At 48.4% G+C, this 23,517-nt stretch overlaps 2 protein-coding genes across 3 annotated transcripts in view; one reads left to right on the plus strand and one right to left on the minus strand.

The window, feature by feature from the left end:
- Positions 1-5,790: 5,790 nt before the first annotated feature.
- On the minus strand, positions 5,791-15,894 carry PNMA2 (PNMA family member 2). 2 transcript variants are annotated; one of them, XM_084767171.1, is made up of 3 exons: positions 15,791-15,894; positions 10,377-10,503; positions 5,791-10,108 (listed from the first exon to the last, which is right to left on the minus strand). In XM_084767171.1, the coding sequence occupies exon 3, from the start codon at positions 9,736-9,738 to the stop codon at positions 8,644-8,646; it is 1,095 nt and encodes a 364-aa protein (XP_084623297.1). In that variant the 5' UTR covers positions 9,739-10,108; positions 10,377-10,503; positions 15,791-15,894; the 3' UTR covers positions 5,791-8,643. The 2 variants fall into 2 exon arrangements, with proteins under 2 accessions (XP_084623297.1, XP_084623296.1); XM_084767170.1 differs by lacking the exon at positions 15,791-15,894 and adding an exon at positions 14,499-14,625.
- Positions 14,865-23,517, plus strand: part of DPYSL2 (dihydropyrimidinase like 2) — a 103,296-nt gene continuing 94,643 nt past the window's right edge. Inside the window, exon 1 of the mRNA XM_084767157.1 lies at positions 14,865-15,332. Coding sequence (XP_084623283.1) covers positions 14,991-15,332 — 342 coding nt within the window. The 5' untranslated portion in view covers positions 14,865-14,990. The remainder of the gene's footprint in view (positions 15,333-23,517) is intronic.

A 23,517-nucleotide genomic window follows, 5' to 3' on the forward strand; every position in this document is an offset into this window, starting at 1 on the left:
TATTAGGCCCCACTTCTAAATTAACTGCAACAATAGACTTCAATTGCATATCAAAGCAAACAAACAGCAAACAACCTCTCCGAACAGTGCATCAGCTTGTATTTGTGCAGTACTAGAAAAGAACCTGTGCTGCAGAACGGCTCTTCCCTCCCTCCCACATCTAAATCAAAGAGAGTGTCTTTTGTACCAGAAACATCCCAGAAAGGGAATTCTGGGTGTGGTGGAGCACAGTGGTAGAGCAATCGTATCCATTAATTATACTGTAATTATTTAAAAATATCTTTAAATGAAAAGATGTTGTTGCCACTCTGTCCTCCACTGAACACATTTTTTAATAAAAAAAAAAAAGACTATAAAATATTTAACAGGTGCCGGGGGTGGGCAGTGGTGGCGCATGCCTTTAATCCCAGCACTTGGGAGGCAGAGGCAGGTGGATCTCTATGAATTTGAAGCCAGCCTGGTCTACAGAGTGAGTTCCAGGACAGGCACAGCTATACAGAGAAATCCTATCTCAAAAAACCAAAACACACACATGCGCACACACGTGCACACACACCAGGCTAGAGAGATGGCTCAGTAGTCAAGAGTGTTTGCAGCTCTTGCAAAGGACTCAAGTTCAGTTCCCAGCACCCACATTGAGCAGCTTAGGTGTCTGACACACTCCTCTAGCCTCTGTAGGCAATGCACTTATGTGCACATGCCTGTCCACATAGACAAACGCAAGGAAACAAAAGCAAACAAGATTTGAAAAAGCATACACACAAATAAACAAACAAGAATTTTAAAACATACACACACATATACATAACATACACATATATATATTTGATTACACACACGCACATAATAGAGAAGCTGGGAGCTGTTGCTCAGTAATAGGGTGCTTGCCTAGCATGTGTGATGTCTTAAGTTCCATCCCTATAGTACCAAAAAAAAAATTAAAAGTGAGATAGAAAAAAAACCTGATACTTTGGCATACATTTCTATGCTTAAGTATATTCATGAGAGACAGATGACAAAGATCAAGACTGCAGTGTAGCTCAGAGTTGTGAAGCCCTAATTCTTATACCCTACATTAAAAAACAAAAACAAAAACAAACAGACAAACAAAAAACAGACAAGGAACAATCAGAAGAAGTGGAAATGAAGTAGTGTGTTAATTATAAGCCAGATGGAAGGGAAGACAGGATAGAACTAAGAATGGCAGTTAGTGCAGTGCAGATGAAGATGGTAAAACAGCAAAAGCCGATTCCCCACAAAACATCAACAAAATATCAAAACTTATGTAATATATGAAGAGAGAGAGAGAGAGAGAGAGAGAGAGAGAGAGAGAGATATGTTCAGAATGGAAATGAAAACTATAACCATAAAGCACTAATATTTTAAAACAAGAAAAGGAAACTGACAAATTTATGCCTTTTCATTTGAAAGCCTGTATAAATGGAAAAACAAAATCTGGATGATTAAAATTGATCCCAGAGGAAATGAGAAATGCTGAGTGGTCCAATACTCATTAAAAAAAAAACTGTCCATTCTGTAGGCAGGCTTCCTCCCAGTGCCCAGGTCCTCCCCTGGCAAGCACCTCCATAGTCTCCTAGCCTCAGATGACTCCGAAGGCATGTTTGCACTGAATCCTGACTGAGCTAGCTGATAGTCCCCTATATCTTGTGGCTTAATAGCATTATTGCCCGTCTTTTGCTTGCATGTGGTATCAGCAGTTATTTCTACCATCTTTCCTCTGTATAAATATCATTTTCTTATAGCTGCTTCCGGGGTTCTTTATTTGTATATGCAGGTGGATGGGTGAGTGCCACAGGACGCATGTGAGCATCTGAGGACAGCTTGCTGGAGAAGTAGGCTCTCTCCTTCTACCTGTGGGTTCTGGGGATTGAACTCGGGTCACCCGGCTTGTTGGCAAGCACCCTTCCTTGCTGAGCCATCTCGCCAGCCCTGTCCTTACATTGTATTCTCACCATTTGCTTCTGATGCCAATAGTAAACGCCAGTGGCACTCTATATGTTGGGGTAAGTAGCAAGTGTGGTCTCTGTCTCCCTTCCTTTTTTAAAATTTTATTTTGATTTGTTATTAATGTGTGTGCGTGATGTGTGTAGGGGCACTCATGCCACAGTGCATGTGTGGGGCTCAGAGGACAACTCTGTGGAGTTGGATCTCTCTTTCTATCCTGAGTTCTAAGGACCGAGCTTAGGTTGTCAGGCTCATGTGGAACTCACTTTACTCATGGAGACATCTCAATGGCCCTTGCATCACCTCTTATTCTTTAATGCATATCAATTCCCATCCCTGTTTCTGGCTGGGCATGCATGCTTTTTCCATGTCAAGATGCCTGGCTTAGGTACATACAACCTGCCTACTACAGAAAAACAGCCCAGCCCCCTCCTGGTGAAGAGAAAACAGCTGTGCCAACCTTCCTTCTTGAACAGAAGTTTCTAAATTGAGCCAAAATATGTTCGTTGGAATAAGTTTTATTTTGAAAGGTTTATTTGTTTTTATCTTATGTGTATGTGTATTTTGCCTGCATTTTTGTGTGTACACCCTGTGTGTGCAGTGACCTCCAAGGCCAGAAGAGGGTATCAGATACCCTGAAACTGAAGTTAACAGATGGTTGTGAGCTGCAATATGGATGCTGGAAACCAAACCTGAGATGTCCGTAAGACGAAGCACTCTTAAGTGTTGAGACATCTTTCCAGTCCCTGCAATGTGGAGAGCCACAGATAGCAGCGCCCCCTGCTGCTTCCCCGGAGCAATGTACCCCTTATGCGCATGCACAATGCGCCTTTGAGTGAGCCCCTTATGCGCATGCCTGAAGGCATAGCGTGGGGTGGCGTGATCCGAACGCACCAACCAAGAGCGACAACGTGGCAGTCTCTGATAGGACCAGGCACACTATAAAGGTTCTGTGGGAGTTTTTCCCGAGGTCACTCCGGTAGTCAAAGTTCCTGAATAAACTGCTGCAAGAAGAGTTCCCAGTGATGGTGTCTTTCCTGCTGGTCGGGAGCAGCATCGACACTGCAATACATTTTAGATGATGCCGTCAATAACCCTGAAGCATGCAAGAGCTTCTGGACAGGCCCAAACTCCATGATTCATTGATCTGGTTTCATTGTCTTTCTTTTGTTTAATAACAGTATAAAATGGACTTTTGTGGCAGTTATTTGTTCAAGAAAGCTTTTATTTTGGTTATTAAGCTTGTTGGGAAAGACCTATGGAGACTGGGAGAGACCTGCCCAGGAGATACCATATGGAGGAAGGGGAGGTCTGGGCAGGGCAGGGTAAGGAACATCTTCTCTTCCTGTGGTGCCTCTCATGGTGGCTGCCAGCCACAGCCCAGCACATCCCACCACACAGTTGTTAGCTACAGCCACCCCTCCCCCATGGAAGTGCTCCCTTTAAGGGGAGGTAGGGTGGCTAGGGAAAGCCTCAGCTGTTGTTGAAAAAAGCCCAAGCAGCTAATGGGCAGTCCCAGCTGGTGTACTGAAAGCAAGGCAGAAACCCGACACCTTTCCTTACAGGGACATTGCTTTGGGTTTGCGCTCCTGGAGTTTTGCAAATCTTTATTAAGATGTCCATCTGGGATGTCAAGGAGCACTTGGGCACAAAAGAAGCAATGTCACATAGGTCTAGACCAGGACAACTTTCTTCTTTGGTTCTCTCTCTCTCTCTCTCTCTCTCTCTCTCTCTCTCTCTCTCTCTCTCTCTCTCTCTGTGTGTGTGTGTGTGTGTGTGTGTGTGTGTGTGTGGTGTGGTGTGGTGTGGTGTACCTGCCATGTTATGCATATGGAAGTCAGACGACAACTTGCAGGTTCTTTTTTTCCGCCATGTGCATTCTGGGCATTGAACTAAGATAATCAGGCTTGTTAGCAAATGCCTTTTGCCATTTCTATAGCCCAGAGACGATGCTGGTGGAGCCCATTTGCCAGTACTCATTTGTGTTGGATCCTCTTTCCTCACATCTGTCTCAGGCTCAGTCCCTTCCCAGCAGCAGCTTCTGATCCTCCTGCCTTGCTCCTGGCTCACAGCACACAGCTTAGGCTCCTTTCCCTCCCCCTTCCCCCTTTGGATAACACCCATCCAGATGATTAGGTCTAAGTAGATGGTGGGTGATGAGGCAGAGGGATGAGCACACACCAGAAAGAAATGAATGCCCTAAATGATATGGAGGGCACAGGAATGCTACTAACACCTTACAGGCCTTCTTGGGGGGTGGGGTAGGGGTGCAGAGCAGCTTTTAACTGGGGTTACAAGGGCTGCAGAACACTGGAAGAAAGACTAGGGTTCCATTAAAGATGTGGGTGACAGGCATTCAGTCAAGACTCTGCTGGTCTTGGCCATTTGTCTGGCAAACCATGGGATGTCCAGAAGATCGGCTGAATATCATAGACGTTTGATCAAGCTGACGACAGCTTTGCGTTTGGTTTGGGAAGCAGAAGCCAGCAGGATGCTCAGGCGTGAGTAGCTGATGCAGATGTGGAGATCAGATGACATCTGGGTTCTGAAACATGCAGGAATCTGGTGGCCTGGCCTGCAGTTTGCACCAGGGGCACCAACTGGAAAGAAAAGCGCTCTCTAGCAATGGTTCAAGAATCTTGAATTGGGGTCGGGTGTGGTGGCGCACGCCTTTAATCCCAGCACTTGGGAGGCAGAGGCAGGTGGATCGCTGTGAGTTTGAGGCCATCCTGGTCTACAAAGAAAGCCCAGGACAGCCAAGGCTACACAGAGCAACCCTGTCTCTAACCCCCCCCCCAAAAGAAAGAAAGAAAGAAAGAAAGAAAGAAAGAATCTTGGATTGGTCCATCCTTAAGGGTAGGAGTGGGGAGAGGGCATGAGATAAGAGTCCTTCCTGGGGGGATTTTGCTTAAACGATGGGAGCAGCATCCCTTGGGGATTGGCCACAGTGTTCCTAACACAGTATGAAATGCTCTCCCAATGTGTTCCAGAGAAGTGAAGAGACTCTAAGGTCTCCGAAGGCACGAGACAATTTCTCCATATAAATCTACACAGAAAAGCTGACTCCAGCCCCGAATGCAGGTCACCTTTCAGTCCTTCACTCTTGGCAGAATACAGGCTGGAGAACTGATCTGGGCTTTTACTTTTCTGATCTGCATCTGGTCCTGTGCGTTTGATAGGGAACTCAACGATGGGTGGGCGGAGCTCTGTCTTGTCCCTGGGGATACCTCCCAAGTACTTACTCTAGCCCTCTGCTCCCAGGTGGGTTTTGTTTTATTTTGTTTTTGGCCTAGAAAAGTTCAAGACCTTTGGCTTTAGTTTCTTTTTCTTAAAGTTGTATTCTTCCTTCTTTCCTTCATTTGAGACAAAGTTTCTCTGTGTAGCTTTGGCTGTCCTGGAATTCACTGTGTGGACCAGGCTGGCCCTGAACTCAGAGATCCATCTGCCTCTGCCTCCAGGAGTGCTGGGATCAAAGGTGTGCACCATCCCCGGCCCCCAACCCCATCCCTGGCTTAAAGATGTGTTTGAATGCGTGTGTGTGAATACCGCGTGTGTTCTGGTATGTGTGTGTGAATACCCCGTGTGTTCTGGTATCCTGAGAGGCCAGAAGAAGATACTAGAATCCCTGGAGCTGGAGCGTCAGGTACTTACGAAGCCACCAGATGTAGATGCTGGAAACAGCTCTGGTCCTCTGGAAGGTCGACAGGCGTTCGTAACCACGGACCCACCTCTCCAGACCCTGTAGTTTGATCGGCTTTTGTTCTTAGTAACGGGGTTCCTTCAAACAATCTCTCAGGCATATAGGAAGCAGAAAACAACTCAGTATTTCACTAACTCAGATTTATTTCATAACTTCACAGTGGTAACACTTAACTTTTAGTCTGTTGATAAGTGACAGTGGTGAGGCCATTACCAGGAACACAGCGCCACATGAAATCAGGACGTAATGATCAGCAATGACAGTCACATCACTGTGGTGGGACAGTGTTGAGAAACGTACTTCAGAGAGATAAATCATCACAAGTGACAACCTTTTAAAAATGCTTTAAAAACAACAACAACAACAACAACTTCTCATTCTTCAACTAAATGAACCCACAACCTGGAGGAACAGGTTATCAGTCCAAAGTCAGGTAACAGTCACCAACCACTCGTGGAATGCTTATCCCAGATGTGGAGGGCACCTAGTACACACTTGCTTCCAGAGCTAAAACAAATGCTTCCCAACTGCAGGAGCATCGTGACAGGAACGGAAGGAAGTCTGTTACATCTTTCCTTGTTTCCACACAGCTAGAACAGCCAGGAGGGCATGCATTGAGCGGACAACAACTATCACAAAACCATGAAGATCCTCGTGTTTGGAAGTTCCAGACATCACTTGAAGTGCTTGAAGGTCATTTCACGCCATCCAATCCCAAAGCCAGCACACAGCGATCTACCCGGAGGCCGTACATTAGCTGTTCCTGAGCTCTGCCTCACGTGTAGCTAAGCGCTGTTTGTTTACAGTGTCCTGGTGCATCTGATCTGGCACACACACTCACAAGACGCTACAGCTTTTCAGGTTTATTCACAATTACTGGGTGTTTGGGATATGCACGGCAATGCCAGCTGGGAGCTCTGTTCCACAGCAAATGGGTCAGTCTGGAAACAAAAGCAAACTCCTATGCTGAGACTTGGTCATCAGCACACTTGAGACTCCCTGCTGCTGTGTGTGAGGTCTAAGGAGTTTAAAATGCATTTGCTTGGAAATCAGTCCTCTACAGAACTAAGCGAACACGTCTGAATGGCACATAGATAGCAGAAGGTGGATCCCTAAAGTCTTCTTGTTCTGGATTTCTGTCTAGTTATAACTTCTGAGCATTTTGATGTTGAGACCATTTAATTAATTTAACCTTTGCTTCTTTCTCTTCATGAAGAGTACCACAAGCAACCCCCACCCTCCCACACACATATGATGCATGCACACACCCACCCTATAAAGAGTACACTGCTGCACACATTAAGTGGTATATATATTTCACATAAGTTGTTTTTTTTTTAAAAATAAGGTCAATTCATTATTCTATGGTATGAGTAAACATTGGTCTACTTGGTGTGGTTTTTAAAAATTACATGTATTTATTTATTTATTTATGTGTGTGTGTGTGTGTGTGTGTGTGTGTGTGTGTGTGTGTGGTGACTGCTTGCAGGGGTTAGTTCTCTCCTTGCACCATGGGGGTTCTGGGGATCAAAGCTGCCAGGAAGAGGGAGACAGAGAAGAGGAAGAGAGAAAGCTCTAACCTGTTTTGAGTTAGGTAGAGGTTTAGCAAGCGGCCACGTGGAAAGAGTGAAAAAGCCCAAAGTACTAGAGAATGAATGCATACTTAGGTTTGGGCCAGCAGCCAAAAGGAAAAGCGAAAAAAATTACATTTCATAGTGGTTCTACAGTGACTGCACAGACAGCAGGGACCCTGGAAAGGAAACATACAAGATCTCATTAAGGGGATATTTATTCCTCCCATCTCCTTAGAGTGGAGTTAGGTGAATCTGCCTTCCTGGGGGGGGGGCAGTCCATTAACCAGGTGATGGACCTGCCCAACTGGACACCTCGTTCTGGTTAGCTTGGAATGTTAGGTCTCTGCCTAGGCAAGACATAGATTCCATTCTTCTGACCAGAAGGCAACAGTTTTCTCTTAATGAGCCTCAGAAAAGCCCTGATCAGGCTACTATGAATTCCCTCCTCTGTTGAGGTAACTTTAAAAATCATTTAGGGGATGGACTAAAGTTGGGAGACCTGTATAAGCCATTTTACAATGAAAATCTGTAGATGGAATTCTAAAGCTACCCACAAGGGAACTGTATCTGGCTGAAGTTCCAGTCCCACCCTCAAGTGTAGCACAAAGGCGATGACAGGAAATCAGGGCTCCTTTGTGGTGTCCATGGCTCAGAGGACCAGGGACACTCTTGGACTGCCCCTGAACAGCCTAGCCAGCTTCTTTTCTTTCTTTCTTTCTAAGTATTTATTTTATTTTATGTGTGTGGTCTGCATGTATGTATGTGCACCACATACACGTGTGCAGTACCCAAAGAGACCAGAAGAAGGGGCTGGATCCCCTGAAACTGGAGTCATAGACAGTTGTGAGCCATCGTGTGGGTGTTGGGATCTGAGCTCCTCTGCAAGAACAGCAAGTGCATTTAACAGCTGGGCGTCTCTCCAACCCCTGCCTAGCCGATTCCTAGCTCCTGTTCACATCACTACCCCCTCTGAAGAGGTTGGCAAGCAACCTGACCAACCGAGCTGTCTGTCTCACCCTGGTATGCTTAAAGGAACCTAAAGTACAAAGTTTTAGGTATTTTTAAGAACTCGGTCTTGTAGTTATTAACAATCTACTTAGAGTCCACCAAACTTCAGGCATTTTTTTTTTCTCTCAGATAGTAAACTTGAGATGGAGCTCCAGTGGGGGTAAATTCCTCCCAGGACTCGAACTTGGGAGGCTGAGTCAGGAAGAGTGCAAGCTCAAGGCCAGCCTGGGCTATAAGGCGAGGCCCTGTCAAAACAAAAGAGAAAAGAGAAAAGACTCTGTCCTAAAGCTTGACTTCAATCCTGCATGTTACAGAGGAGTCCACTCTAATGGGATTAGCCTTGTCAAGTCGTGTCCCTATGCCCGGCAGGGCACAAAAGGAGTGGGGGTGTGTCTCTCAGTTGTTCCTTGAGTTGTCCCAGCGGCCATAGCCCTGCCTCTCCCCTGGCTCCTCCCTGCTCTCATGCTCAAAGTAGGCCTCTTCTTCCTCTTCCTCCCGTATGACCTTCATCAGCTCCAAAAAGGTAGGTAGCGGGCACTGATCCTTCAGCTCCCGGAGGCGGCACCACAGAACATTGCTGAGCTCGGCCCCAGCCATGACCTGCTCCAGGCGTACCTGGTCAGCAATGTTCCGCGGGATGGCCCGTTTGTCCACGGCTCTGCGGAGCAGAGTTTCCAGCCGCAGCACGTAGGCTGAGATTTTCTCCCCTTCTTGCTGATAGGTCTTTAGGTATCTCACCTGCGAGCTCCTACGGCTCTCCAGGCTCCCAAACACCTGCTTAAAGGCCTCCAGACACCCTTCCGCGCTGATGGAAGGGTCGTCTGCCTGCACTATGTGCATGAGATCCAGGGCAGGACCACGGAGGCTCTCCATTACCCACTTTTTCTTTTCTGCCTCAGGGAGGGGCCACTCTTTGGCTATCTCAGTGGCCTGTTCCAACCAGACCTCGAAGGGCTCCTCGTCTGGGGCAGTTTCTGTGCTTCCAGAGAATACTTTGAGCTTAGAGTACCTCACAGGCAGCAAAGGCCTTGGGGCATGAACCATTGCCTGCGCCACCAAGTGGGCCAGTAACTCAGGGGACATGCAGGGTGTGGTAGCCAGAGACACTCCCTCATGCTTAAGGGCTCGGAACATCCCTGCAATCGTCTGTCCTTCTTTTTCTAGAAAGAGTTTCAGTCTTTGGACAAATTCAGTGTCCTGATTAGGGGTCTTAAAGATCACTTTCCAGACACCCCCTTTTCCCTGTACCTCACTGGGGACCACAGACATATCTGTGTCCTCCGGGAGTTCTAGTAAGACAGCACTGGTGTTGTCTTGCTTCTGGAATATCTTGCCTAGTAGCCGGAAGCTGCGCACGCACGTCAGCGCCTCCTGCAGGGCCGTCTGGATCTCGGGCTCCCCACAGTCGGCCGCTATGCCGGTCACCACCAAGGACTTCTGCTCATCCACACTCAGGATCTTGCACCACTCCTCCAACAACGCCACTGCCATCGTCCCAGGACGTGTTGTTTGCGCTTAGTCCTGGCCTGGCTCACTCCCAAAGCAGCTCAAAGCCTTGTGGACCAAACGCCTTGGCCTTTGCTTATCCAGCAGCAAGAACCAGGCACTTCTTGTCCTGTCTTGAGACCCACAGCAAGGTCGATGGGTCCTGCAGGGTGGGTGGGGAGGCCTGCGGTTACCAGCCCTGTGGACCTGCAGTGGGCTTGCTGCTGTTTCTGAGGGCCATAGGTAGCTGTGTTGTGCTGACTCTTGTCACTGCCAGGCACCTGGAACAACTGCTTTCCCCACCACCTCCTGGTTTCGGTCGCTTCACCTCTCTCTAGTCAGTGGGGAGGAAGCTTCCACTCTAGAACCCAGAACTCTGTGGAGGCACACAGCAAGATGGTGAGGCTCGTTTTTATTACACAACCCTCTGCCTGCCAGGATGTACCCACATGCTAGTTTGGGACGGAACAGTGGGAGTGGACTAAAAGCTCTGACTCGCACTGTGCTTTTCTGTTCTCTCCCGCCCCCCCCCCCCCCATTGGGACCACCCACAATCGAATTTTTCCATCCCAATGCACCATCACTGGGCAGGTTTCAAGACCCTTCCCATTCGAAAGGTGAGATTAGGAGATGTGGTTAAATACCTGTTTATGTGATCCAGAATGTTCCTCAAGAATCAAGGAGCCATGTATTCAGCTTCCAGCTCTGAAGGTGTCACCACCTCTATACAACAGTGTGAATGGGTCTTAACTTCAGCCAAGTCAAGCTGTCCTGTGGCACACAAGCATGGATAATATGTCTTTAGGCCTAAAATCTAGTAGTGAAGATGAATGCACACTAAAAACATAACATTTCACTAAAGGATGGGAAAAGATGACAGTCCTGCACAATTTAACAGAACATCTTAAACAAGATAGTGTTGCTACACTTCTTTGCAGAAAAAGCTCATCTCTTTTAGGGGATGCCCCCCAGGTTGAAGAATGCAGCACACATGTAGGAAACCACATAGACTGGGCATGGTGGTACATGCCTATAATCTCAGCACTCAGGAGGTGGAGGCAGGAGGATCAGGAGTTAAAGATTGTTCTTGGCCACATATGGAGTTTGAGGCCAGCCTGGGCTACATGACAACCATCTTTAAAAACAAATCTGACTGAACTGTGTGTGGTGGCACTCCTAGCGTTTGTGAAGATGATCCCAGAGGATAACAGGTTTGAAATCAATCTGGGATACATAGAGAAATCTTGTCTCAAAGGTAGAAGATGAGCTGGGTGCAGTGGTGCATGCCTGTAATCCAATCTGGGAGGCAGAGGCAGGCGGATCTCTGTGAGTTCGGGGCTATCTTGGTCTACAAAGCAAGACCAGGACAGTCGAGGCTACACGGAGAAACCCTGTCTCAATCAAAACAAAACACAACAAAAGTCTAAAAGAAGATGACGACATAAAAAAAAATCTAAACAGAATCATTCAAATATTTAAAAAACAATTAAAGATGGGCAGAACAAAGAAAAATCAAACCTCAGAAAAAATGAGTGCACATTGGAGTTACAAATCAATCCTCTCTTGTGTCTAGCACAAAGGTCACACACAGTAAGTTACCAAACCAACTGTTCCTATTGTGCTTTGGATGATAATGGGCCCCCTAAGCCAATGTATTCAAATGCTTGGTCCTTGGTCAGTGGAACTGTTCAAGAAGGATTTTGAAGGAGGTGTGTCACTGGGCATGGGCTCTGAGGTTTCAAAAGCTCACACCACTGCCACTGTCAATGACTGTGCCTTGTGCCTGTGGATCAGATGTAAGCTCTCAGCTAACTGTTCCAGCACCGTGCCTGTCTGTCTGCTGCCATACTCCCAGCCATGACGGTCATGGACTCACCCTCTGAAACCGTAAGCACCTATTAAATGTTCTCTTCTGTAAGTTGCCTTGGTCACAGCATTTTGTCACAGAAATAGAAAAGTTACTAAGACATTTGAATTTGATATTGTCATTTAAATTTGACTGGACCATTGAGGAAAAAGGCAAAAAGCAGAAAATACATCCACTCCAAAGTGTCCACCAAGAAGCTTGATCTGCAGAGCTAGGAAGACCTAAGAAGGTAAAAGGGAGTGGTCCTAGTGACAGCAGGGTCCCTTAGCCATGGGGATGCTTTCAGAGAAGCAGCGTAGGTAGTTCCCAATTGGCTGAACATCACAGAGCATGCTTACGCAAACTAAGATAACTCGACAAGACCAGACCACGCATTCTTATGGGGCCATTGTGGTATGCCAAGTGAAATGTAATTTGGTGCTTGAAGGTGCCTCTTAGAGACTGGTAGCCGGCGTATAGGATGCTGTAGTCATTTCCCCTGGTCCTGAACATTTCCTATCATTTTGAAAGAGGCCATATGCCACAGAGGCTGGCTCTAAGTATGGCAGCAGCTGCCACAGGAGCACCTACAGTCTTCCTAGAAGGTGCTGAAGGCTGTTCCACTGTGCCAGAACCAGGAGGGCAAGGTGCCACCTCACCCTGTGCCTGGCAGCATGGAGGCCCAGAACTTCAGATCATTCCAGGCCTGAGGTTTCCTTGTAAAATATGGGAGTGAACTTCCTCCCCTTGTAGTGTTTGGAAGAATCAGAAGAACTAAGAATTTAGCTCAGTTGGTAGAGTGCTTGCCACCATGCACGGAGCCCTGAGTCAGGTCCCCAGCACTTTATAAGCCAGGCAGAGTGACATATGCCCATCACTCCAGCACACAAGTGGTTAAGTAGGAGGATGAGAAGTTCAATTGCCTTGGCTTCATAGCTCCCCAGCCTGGGGTTACATACAGGGTTTTGTCTCCAAAAGAACAAAAAACAAACAAAAGGCACTGAATGCTAGGTCTGCAGAAAAACTGTCATGCTAAAATCCACTAGGCTTTGAGGTCTTTCACCCAATAGTAATTGCACCTACAAGGAATGGTCTTCGATTAAAAAAAAAAAAAAGGCACAGGTTTGGTTCTTAGCACCCACATGGCTTATAACCATCTGTAACTTCAATTTCAGGGAATCTGAAACTTTCTTCTGGGCTTCAGTGGCCCCAGGCACACACGTAGTACATGTACATACATTCAAGCAGAACAGCTATATGCATAAAATGAAAACAACAGCAACAACAAAAATTCAAGACGCCAAGTGAAACACCCTTGATGTACAACGGGACCACAGGGAAATGTTTGCCTGTGGGAGAATGCAAGGATTTCAGATTTTTCTCACATAAAGGGGACCCATGGGGATAGCCCGTTAAAGGAACCAGGCTCTAGGGTCAAAGACCCTAATGGAATTGCTGGGTGCTTCAACTAGACACATGACCTTGGGCATAAAACCTCCTAAACCCCTGGCCTAACTTGGAAGGCAGGGATGGTGAAAGCTCTCACCTCAGGGCTTTGGTGAAGCACTGATCGTTCCTGTGGAAGCTTTATATTAAAAACGCCAAGCACAGCAGGCCCTCCTCACACAGAGCCCTCTCAGCTCCTATGGTGTGTGTGTGTGTGTGTGTGTGTGTGTGTGTGTGTGTGTGTGCGCGCGCGCGTGTGCAAACTGTAACCCCATCCATCAAACTGTCTCTGGAAACTGGGGGCGTTGGCCTCAGCATGCAATCCTTCCTGAAGCAAAAGCTGACAATGGGACTGATTTCTTGGTCACACCGCCCTGTGAGAACTAGCTGCAGCAAACGGTCTCTCATAGACCAAACCCATTCTCCTCGTGAGCATGCTCAGATCTCCCTCCAGAGCCCCTAAAGGATAGGCAACACTTCGGCAGGCTTCAGCCACTCTGGAAAAACAAGAGGGGTTTAAATCCACCCAAGGTAGGTGTGAAGAACCAAGGAAAGGCTCAAGATTAGAGTGCTGGCTGGAAAAGCCTCCAAACCAGGCGCCTGTGGCTGAGCCGAGTGCACGCGAGAACGCACACTCCAAATCCGCACACACTTTGCGCACACTACGCAGCATGTAATCCTCCCCTAAACCGCGATCTCCCTCTACCCTCCAAGCAAACCGCCCTAGAGAAGGAGCATCTGGCAACCGCAGGGCTCTGGCGCAGTGTGCAACAGGGCGGAGAGCTAGGCGGGGCGCCTTGAAAGCAAGATGAGTCTGGGATGTGCTTCAGTTTGCTTAGTCCCCGACCATTTTGAGTAGGGATGATGGTCATCCCCCCGCCCCTCCCCCGTGTGTGTGTGTGTGTGTGTGTGTGTGTGTGTGTGTGTGTGTGTGTGTGTGTAGGAGTGGAAGATACCAAATTCCGACCCTCCTAGACCTTTCCTGGGGCAATGTTGAAGGTACCCCTATCTTTGCTGAGGTCCTTTCGGCAGCCTAGGTTCTTTGCTATGCTCCCGTGCACCACAGACTTGCGGCTTTCTCCGGGTCATCCTTTCCTCTCGCTACGCCCCTCTGCTTCTCGCCCCCGCCATGTTGTGAGCCCCACCTTCCAACCACAGCGGCTGCAAGGCTTTTCCCTTTGCTCCCTGCAGTCTGCGCCTCCCGCCCCCAGGTCCGGAGTAAACTGAGACATTGGTGCTGGATACTTGTATCCCAACTAGTCCTTGCTGTTTCCAGGGTAGCCCCTCCCCGGCGTCCTAGCATCCCAGCTCCTGCAGGCTTGACCCTTGGCTCCCACAACCCTCAGCCTTCACCCGGAATCAAGGAAGCTCTAGAGCCACCTTAGCAATGCAGCGAGGCAGGTGGAGGAAAGGGACTCAGGGCCAGGATCTGAGCCCTCGGGTCCTCGCCCAGCTGTAGCTGTCGGACACTCACCCTGGCGCGGAGAGCGGTCTGCCAGGCGGCCGCCGCGCGTCCATTAGCGGGTGGAGTGGCCGCTTCACTTCCGGAGCGCGGGCTCCATGCGCCCCCCACCCCCTCGTACCCTCCCTTCTCTGTCTCCTCCTTCTGGGTCCCCTCCCTGCTGATCGCGCGTTCTGCCCGCCTCGCCCCGCCCCGCGCTGCCGGGAATTGGCATCCTCTGCCGCAGCGACCGCCCGCCCAGATCCAACTTTGCCGCTCGCTTGTAGGTGGCGTGGCGGCGCCGGGGGGCGTGGGCAGGGAGGGAGAAAGCCGGGTCAGGAGGAGGGACCGCGAGGGGTGGGTCGCCGGCTCTCCAGTCTTCCATCCTTTCTGTGCACCTTGCGGTAGGCAGGGAGCAGCAGCCGCGGCGGCAGTGAAAGGCTAGTGCACACCCAGCCAGAGAGACTTAGGGAACCACGGACGGACGGACTGACGGAGAGGACCTTCCCCAGCGCCCCCCGAGCCATGGCCGAGAGAAAGCAATCTGGGAAGGCGGCAGAGGACGAAGAGGTCCCTGCCTTTTTTAAAAACCTGGGCTCTGGCAGTCCCAAGCCCCGGCAGAAATTCTGCGGTATGTTCTGCCCGGTGGAAGGGTCCTCGGAGAACAAGACCATCGATTTCGACTCGCTTTCAGTGGGCCGGGGCTCGGGGCAGGTGGTGGCTCAGCAGCGGGATGTCGCCCACTTGGGCCCCGACCCACACCGGCAGAGCCGGCGTGCCAGCGGGGAGACATCTGTTGAATCAGGCCGGAAGGTGGAGATCCGGCGGGCCTCGGGCAAGGAAGCCCTGCAGAACATCTATGATCAGGTTGGTATGGGGGGAGGGGGAGAACGGAGCGTGGGGCTGACCCCTGGCATCTCGCGGAGAAGCGAGCATCTCCGCGTGGCTGCCAGCACGCGGCGCCTGGAGCTCTGCCTCCCGCATCTGCACGCGCACCGCGCCCTGCCCACCCCTTCCTTCACCGCGCAGGGTGAGGCGAGGCTCGGGTTCGCCGGTGGGCGTCTGATCGCCCACAAAGGCTGCCCTCTCCTCCTTGTGCCTGGGAGGTGGGGAACCCACGTCAGGCACCAGCTGGTCCCCGGGCTGGAGACGGCGAGTGGCGATTGGGATGGACCACTGTGCTGTTCTTAAATCCTCCCGGGCGGCATCCGATTGCAGCTGTGGCTCAGTGCCCCACCCTTTTTCGATGCAGCTCAAAGAGCGCAGTGGAGGGCTGCAGTGAAGGCCACAGGACTTTCCTGGGATTGGGAGGGGAAGGGGCTTACTTGGCTAAACGGGAGTGGCCTTGGGCGCACTCCGCACCAGAGTCTTGAGCTCGGAGGTCAGGACCACGGCCAGCGCCCGGAGCCTCTCCCCACTGCCAGGACTCTGTTCTCAGCCAGTGAAGAGTCTGGAGGCTGTGATGTCACCAAGGAAAGCTGGATAGCCCATGTGGAGAACAAAGTTCCGCTAAGTGTCTCGGCAAGGGCTTCCCAGAGCGCTTCCCCAGAGCTGTTTGGGAGGCACTTCGGGAACGGGGAGAGACTGCGTGGATTATATTTAAAGAGCCAAAAAGGAAAGGAAAAAAAGAGGGTGGGAAGGGAAGATTCTCATTTGAAGACAAGAGTCCCTGATTGTGTTAATGGCGAGACAAAGAAGGCTAGCTTGGTTATCCTTGGTCATGGATAATGTTTCACACGGTCCAATAATTCCCAGCAGGGCACATTTCAAGCCCAGTGGTCTTTTCACACACATTTCCCTCCGTTTCAGGGTGACGTTTATGCTCGTATACTTTTTTTCACAGCTTTAATGTCTCAACTGATCATTTACAGTGCACAGTCTTAATGCTTCATTGCTGCTTCTCTCCCACGCTCGTGGCGAAGATAAGAAACCAATCTATGAATGACTTTAAATCGAATCCTGTGTGCCTTCCCTTCTAGGGCAGGATGAGGTTAGTCCTAAAGGCACTTCCTTTCAGACAGCCACTGGAGAAGTCGGGGGAGGTTTGCACCTGCTCACTGGGGGAGTTGCCCAGCACTCAGGTTGTGTGCTACAGAGAAAGCCTCAGAGAATAGCTCTGGGGGCAATGATTGGGTTACAGCCTCCTCGTTTCCTGACACAGCAGAGCGGTCTAGCATTTGACTTTCCTAGGATCACTTCTAGCCAAAGAGGGGTGGTGCTATTTCCTTTCATTTTTGAAAGGTGAAGCAAGTAATTACTTAATTTACACCCACCCAAACTCTGGCTTTTATATTTATATTTCATTAAGAGGCAGCTGGAATCTAAATCCAGGAAGCTTGTTTTGTTCCAGGTGATTAGTTGAAGTAAAAGTTTCTTTCTTCTTTTTATTTTGTTTTTTTTTTTGAGATATAATCTCACTCTGTAGTCCAGGCTGGAGTTGAACTCATGACAATCCCATGTCTCCTGGGTGCTCAGATTACGGATGTGAGCCACCATGACCACCAACTTTCTAGTTCTGTCTGTCTGTCTATCTATCTATCTATCTATCTATCTATCTTTTGTTTTCTTTCTTTTTCTTTTTTTTTTTTGTGGTGTTGGGGTCTAAACCCAGGGACTGTGTGTGCTAAGCAAGTGTTCTATCACCGAGCTACACTCCTAACCCCAAATGTCTCAATATTATTCTGAAAGCTGGGTAAGTACAAAAGGAGTCCTCATGGGAGCACATTGGTGAAAGTCAAGATCACCTAACATGGAGGGTGAGTGAGCACTCTCAAGTCAGGCAAGGTGTGTGGGTCATCCCAACAGCCTCGGGGGAACAGATTCACACCCGGAGAACCCACGAGAAAACATGTAAAAGTGTCAGATGAGGTGACCCCCGTGTAACAATGGCAGCATGTTAACCCGTTGAGTCTGAAAAGCAGCTTGCCTGACTGGCCGATCAGGAGTGATTGTTGGAACACACCCCGAATTTAACAGGGACTCTAAATTGCGAATAAAGGGCACATGGAGCAGGGCAATTTGAAGACAAGAGCACCAGGCTAAATCCTTAGGTAGTTTCAGCCCCTACAAACCCATCTCTGCCTCTGCTTCCTGGTTCTCGAGGTCGGCTCCGGCTCAGCCTTTCGGCAGCCCTTTCTAGTTCATTTATCACGAAAGGGACATTCCTGTGGGATTTTGTCATTCATAACTAGGAGCATTTACCCAGCTTGGAGCTTACAATGTATGAATTTTTCCTGTTTCACAAGAGGGTATGCATATAGTGATGGTGGCTTCTGAAAGTGCAGTTGGCTCCCTAGTTTGATATAATTAGTGATCGTTGCTTATCTATAGCTACCTCATGAGCAGGGTGTCTTTGAGGCACTCTTCTAGAAGCCTTGGCACAGAGAAGGGTCATGTTTCCTTCTTCTCCCTTGGATCTGTGTTCGTAGGGAATTTTAAGAATGGTCAGAGTTTCTTGGCATGGTGGGACACACCTTTTATCCAGCATTGTGGAGGCAGTGGTAGGTGGATCTTGGTGAGTTTGAGGTCAGCTTGGGCTACATGGTGAGTTCTAGGCCAGCCAGGACTGCTTGGTGAGATCCTGTCCCAAAAAAATGGGGAGGGGGCCACTCACCTACCGCATTATGAGACCCACTGTTTTAGAAAAGTCAAGAAAGGGCCAGAAAAAGGCTCCTTAGCCATGTCACTTATGGAGATGCGAGGGGCTTATAGATACATTTCCAGTGGACCACAAAGCATGGTGCACAGTGTGAGCAGGTCATAATCAGAAAACACCAGGAGTGGTTCGCTCCAGGCTTTTGGAATTGGGTGAAGAGAAAGAGCCAGTAGAAGGAGTTAAGAGCAAGGAAAGCTTTTATCTTGTTGCTTCTCTTTCTCTTGTGTTCTGGCTGGAGGCCAGTTTGGGCTACAATGAAGTTACGTTGATTCCCACTGTGAAGGACCCGAGCATCTGGAGATAAAGAACAGAAGGATGCCTGTTTTGGTGTGTTTGTCAGCCTCACATCACTATAACAAAAAGCCTGGAGAGGGAGACTTATGAAGTAAATAAAGATAGATTTGTTTGGGCTTATGGTTCTAGAAGTTCAGTTCCAAGATCAGGTTGCTTTATGGGTTCGGCAATGGAGGTATGACATGGGGGGGGGAGACATAGATAGATGGATAGATAGATAGATAGACAGATAGATAGACAGAATGAATAATCCCACTTTGAGGACACACCCACAATTACATTGGGAGTTCCTATCAACCCATACTCCTTAAAGGAATGTAGCACCTCCCTGGGGATCCAGACTTCACCTACAAACCTTTGAAGGACATTCAGTGCTTAACCATGGCAGTTGTCCTGCTTGCCAGTGAACATGAGTCTTTGGGCAACCACCCTTTCTCCTGGAATCCCTCTCTTCCATTAGAGATATGGTTGGGTCAGAAACATCCTATCTTACTGGATCCTGAGCCCTTTTAAACAAACTTTCAGGCCCATTTAGCCACAAACAACCTGTGCAGACTACCATGCTGGGGAAGTAACCGTCCTTTGGTCCCGGGCAGGTGTCACTGAGTGACTTCTGTAGAGCTCTGCTGAGCTTGCACATCAGGCTGTGGTCAAAAGTGTCCTCTAAGATGTTTGCTGGAAACTTAATCTCCAGTGTGGCACCATGCTGGGAAGCAAGGCTAATGAGAACACCCTGCTTTTATGCTGTGAACACTGATAACACAAGGGCCCGAGGCTCTTGAGCCATGTAACTTTTCCTCTTCTGCCCATGTGATGCTTTCTACCATGTCACATGACAATGATGAAGACTTATTATGGTGTGTAATCTCAACCTCAGCCTTCTCAGCCTATAGATCCAAGTACCAAATGCAATTCTCATTTAGGGCTGGGGAAATGGGTCAGTTGATAAAGTGCTTACTACACTAGTGTGAGGACTGAGTTGGTCCTCAGTGCCACCATAAAGAACTGGCTGTGAGCTGGGCATGGTGGTGCACACCTTGGAGGCAGAGGCTGGCAGATCTCTGTGGGTTCAAGGACAGCCTGCTCTGTGTAATACATTCCAGATCAGCCTTGGCTACACAGTGAAATGCTGCCTCAAAACCAACAAGTGCTGAGTGGCTTGTGGTGGTGTGTGCTTGTAATCCCAGAGCTGGGGAGACACAGCTGGGAAGATCCCCGTGTAGTTAGCAGGAAGCCCTAGGGCCCAGTAAGATTCTTTGTCTCAGAAAACTAGATCCTAGAAGGATACCTGAGGTCAGCCTCTGGCTTACACACACACACACACACACACACACACACACACACACACACACACGTGCATACATGTGCATACATACATGATCATGCATGCACATACATGTGCATATATACATTATCACACATGCATATCTGCACACATGCATGCACATAATCGAACAAAACAAAGAATAGGGAACATGTCTTTATTCTAAGTTACCCAACTCAAATATTCTGTTATAGTAGCATAAAATGCATAAAATGGATTGAGACAGTCACCACCCCTATACAGTGCCTTTTAACGATCCCTTCCATTCTGTGTCTGCATCACCCCACCCCAAGGTGACTACTCCTCAGCCCAGGTTCCCAGTGTTCCATGACAGCATCCTTGATCCATTCTCTCTGCCCCCCTCTCCTCTAAAGGACACCATGTCCTAAATCGCGTCTCTTCCCCTTTCTTCTCTCCTCTTCCATTCAACACCCCCAAATCTTAGCTACAGAGAAATCCTGATGGTTAAATTGTCCACCTCCAGGAAATGGCTAATTACCTAAGCTGTCCCTTGAGATTCTTGCGTGATAACTGATGAGTGGTGGAGGTTTGGCTGGGAGCCCAGAACCAGGCTAGGAACTTGGAACTCTTAGTGGTCCTCCTGCCTCAGCTTCCCCAGTGCTGGATTATGAGCTTTGTCACTTTTAGCTTCTTACATGAGTTCTGTGGGTCAGCTTGCAAAGTAATCAGTTTCCCTACTGAGCCATCTCCCAGTGCCCCCTCTCTCTAAGGCTGAATAGTAGTTTTATAATTCTTTAAATTACAACAAATCATTAATAACTTAAAAATATTGTTCAGTTAGTAGATGAGTAATTAATTAATTGCAGGAGGAAGAAGTGAAGGACCATGATGACGTAAGACTCCCCAGCCTGGTGCCTAAGACAGCTTGAGGGAAAACCCGCCAGCTGAATGGCTGCGCCCATCTCTCCACAGTAGCTCAAGAGGAAGGTGATTACCATTGTTCTAACCCCTGCAAGACCTGCTCCCAACCATTTGAAAGTCGCAGTGTACAGATTCTGCACCATAGCAGTCAAGGCTGGCCTGAGCCACTGGTCATAGCCCCAACTACAACATGGAAGCCGTTCTTAGCTGTCCATTGCCAGAAGAGCACCTATTTCCTTGAGAAGGGAGGGAGAGCCAGAGTTGACCTTTATTTGCACATCACCTGTGTTGTCTTTGCCTTTCGTGTCAGAGCTCAAATGAGACTTAGTCATTGAAGAAAGGACTCCTCCTCTGACCCTCAGGTGGCAGTCCTGTGACTAAAGTGGAGGCATCTTCTCTTGGAACCACTCTAGCCCTAGCCTTGTTGCTACTAGGCAGACACGGTGGCGCATGCTTGCAATCCCAGCACTTGGGAAGTAGAGGCAGAAGAATGAGTTCAGGTCCACCTTGGCAATGTAGTAAGTATGAGTCTAACCTGGGCTTATGAGACCCTGTTTCAAGCCAGCAGGATGTCTCACTGGGTAACGGCATTTGCTGCCATGCCTGACACACCCAGTTCAATTCCTACAACCATATGGTGGAAGGATAGAATAAACTCCTCCAAGTTGTCCTCTGAATTCCATGTTATTTTGGTTTACACACCTGCTCATACACAGAATAAATATAAATAAATAAACAAATAATAGATAGATAAATGTGATTAAAATGTTTTAAAAAGAGACCCCATCTTAAACAAACCCTATCTTTATGACTCATGACATTAATATATTTCAAAACTAGGAATGTGTTTCCAATAGGGAAGTGTATAAATTCTTAAAGAAAAAAAAAACCATCCCTCCCCACCCTGTGTCAAACACAACCCGTTACTTACAAGTCACACCCTAACTCTCAACTGTGGCTTTCTGCTCTAGAGTCTCCATGGCAGCTTGAGAAGAAGCCCCATCACCTTGAAACCTTCCCTTTGACAGGTGTGTCTTCATCCTGCTGACTATAAGGAACGGGAGGGTCACTACTATTTCCTCACCTGGCCACTGAGGCCTTGTGAATCCGGGAAGTGCACAGGACTGAGCATACAATGGAGCTGTTCTAACCTGGCCTGGGCTTCTCCCAACATGCTCTGCTGCTCGGGGCCATGGACAGTGGTGCATCGTGAACTCCACGGTGTGATTCAGTTCTCTTGGCAGACCACCTTGTACCCCATTGAGCATCATAGCTCTATGGTGCAGGTCTAGGGCCAATGCCCTGTGTGTTCTATTTTATTAATGCTATATTGACTTTTGAAGCATGTGCTACTATGGCCCATAGTTTGCAAAGTATCTGAAATTAAAAGCAACTTTCCAACGAAGTGCAAAAGGTGGGATTTGAACTCAGAACTAGGCAACTGAGAACTTCTTAGTCACTAAGGTGTACTGAGTTGCCCCTCATCCCTAGCTTTTTGACACAGCATCTCAGGTCTCACTATGTATTCCTAGCTGGCCTGGAATTCACCACATAGACTAGGCTACCCTTGCTGGGAGTAAGGGTGTATGCTGCCACGCTTACCTCTGGGCTGCTTTTTGTATTCTCCATTTCTTATCCATCTCCAAAATAATAATTATTGTGAACATACTCTGAGTGACTACATTTTTCTTTTACTATTCATTCTTCAATGTCATTTATCAAGTGGGCTATTGATTTGTCGTTATGAATATGCCCATAACGGATGATATTCTGTCCAGTTATTTTTAAACACAAGAAATATCTTCAACTACCACTGGGACACAGGCCAAATCTGAACAGCATGAATGACACCCCTTTCTAAGATTAGATCATTGTGATGACATTTTACCTTTTCTAGTTGCTGTCAATCATTGTCTGAGGCAGCCGGGGCCGCTGTAACAGATTACTGTAGACTAGGCTTCTAGAACGCCAGGCGTTCATTCTCACAGCTGCACACTCTTGAAGTCCAAGGTCAAGATGCTTGCAGATGCCCTGTCTGGGGAGAGATGCTTCTTACTCCTCAGGTGGCGGAGCAGGCTCGCTGTCCGTTATAAAGACTCTAATCTCTCAGGTGGTTCCGCCTTTATGATCTAACGTCTTCCAGATGTCTCACCTTGTGAGGCAACCCTGCCGGGGATCAGGGTTCAAATGTGGACGGTTGAGAGATACAAACATGTAGCCCTCAACAGTCATGGCTGCTCTGTGAGCAGGGAGGGGTTGCAGTAAAAGTAGTGACAGGTGGCTTACGGCACCTGAGTTGTGTGCAGGAATGAATGAGACGTGTGGCAGGCCTAGGCCAAAAGCTGAACACAAGTGCTGGGGTGAAAGGGTCAGAGCCTCGTACCCGAGGGAGAGAACCTGACCGTGCAGGGCCAGAGTGTGGCCCTGAGGGGACAGGGCCTGGCCATGAAGAGCCAAACCTGACCTAGAGGAGAGAGAACTGTGCCTTGAAGGTGCTTCTGGGTTGTTTGTTTGTTTTGTTTTGTTTTTGAACGATTACACACGGTATATGATATGTGGGGTGGAATTCCCAGAAAACTGTCTAGTAGTGAGAAGGCTGTGTGAGGAGACAGGAAACCCACCGCCATCTTGGCTTTGCCAAGTCATGACCTTGAGCTGCCTATTTGGTGAGCCTGTATCGCCAAGACTTCTTATCCATCTCCACCAGAGGATCTGAAAGACAGCCATGCTATTCCTAGCTGATATTTTAAAAACCATTTTTCTTTTTCTTTCTTTCTTTTTTTTTTTTTAAAGACAAAATTTCTCTCTCTGTAAAACCTTGGCTATCTTGGACTTGCTTTGTAGACCAGGCTGGCCTCAAACTCACAGAGATCCACCTGCCTCTGCCTCCCAAGTGC

Source organism: Acomys minous (genome assembly GCF_964271855.1).
Source record: "Acomys minous genome assembly, chromosome: 18".
Classification (NCBI taxonomy): Eukaryota; Metazoa; Chordata; class Mammalia; order Rodentia; family Muridae; genus Acomys; species Acomys minous.

Bases quoted from the DNA above. Each gene is read 5' to 3' on its own strand.
- PNMA2 (XM_084767171.1), bottom strand. From the start codon at position 9,738: ATGGCAGTGGCGTTGTTGGAGGAGTGGTGCAAGATCCTGAGTGTGGAT.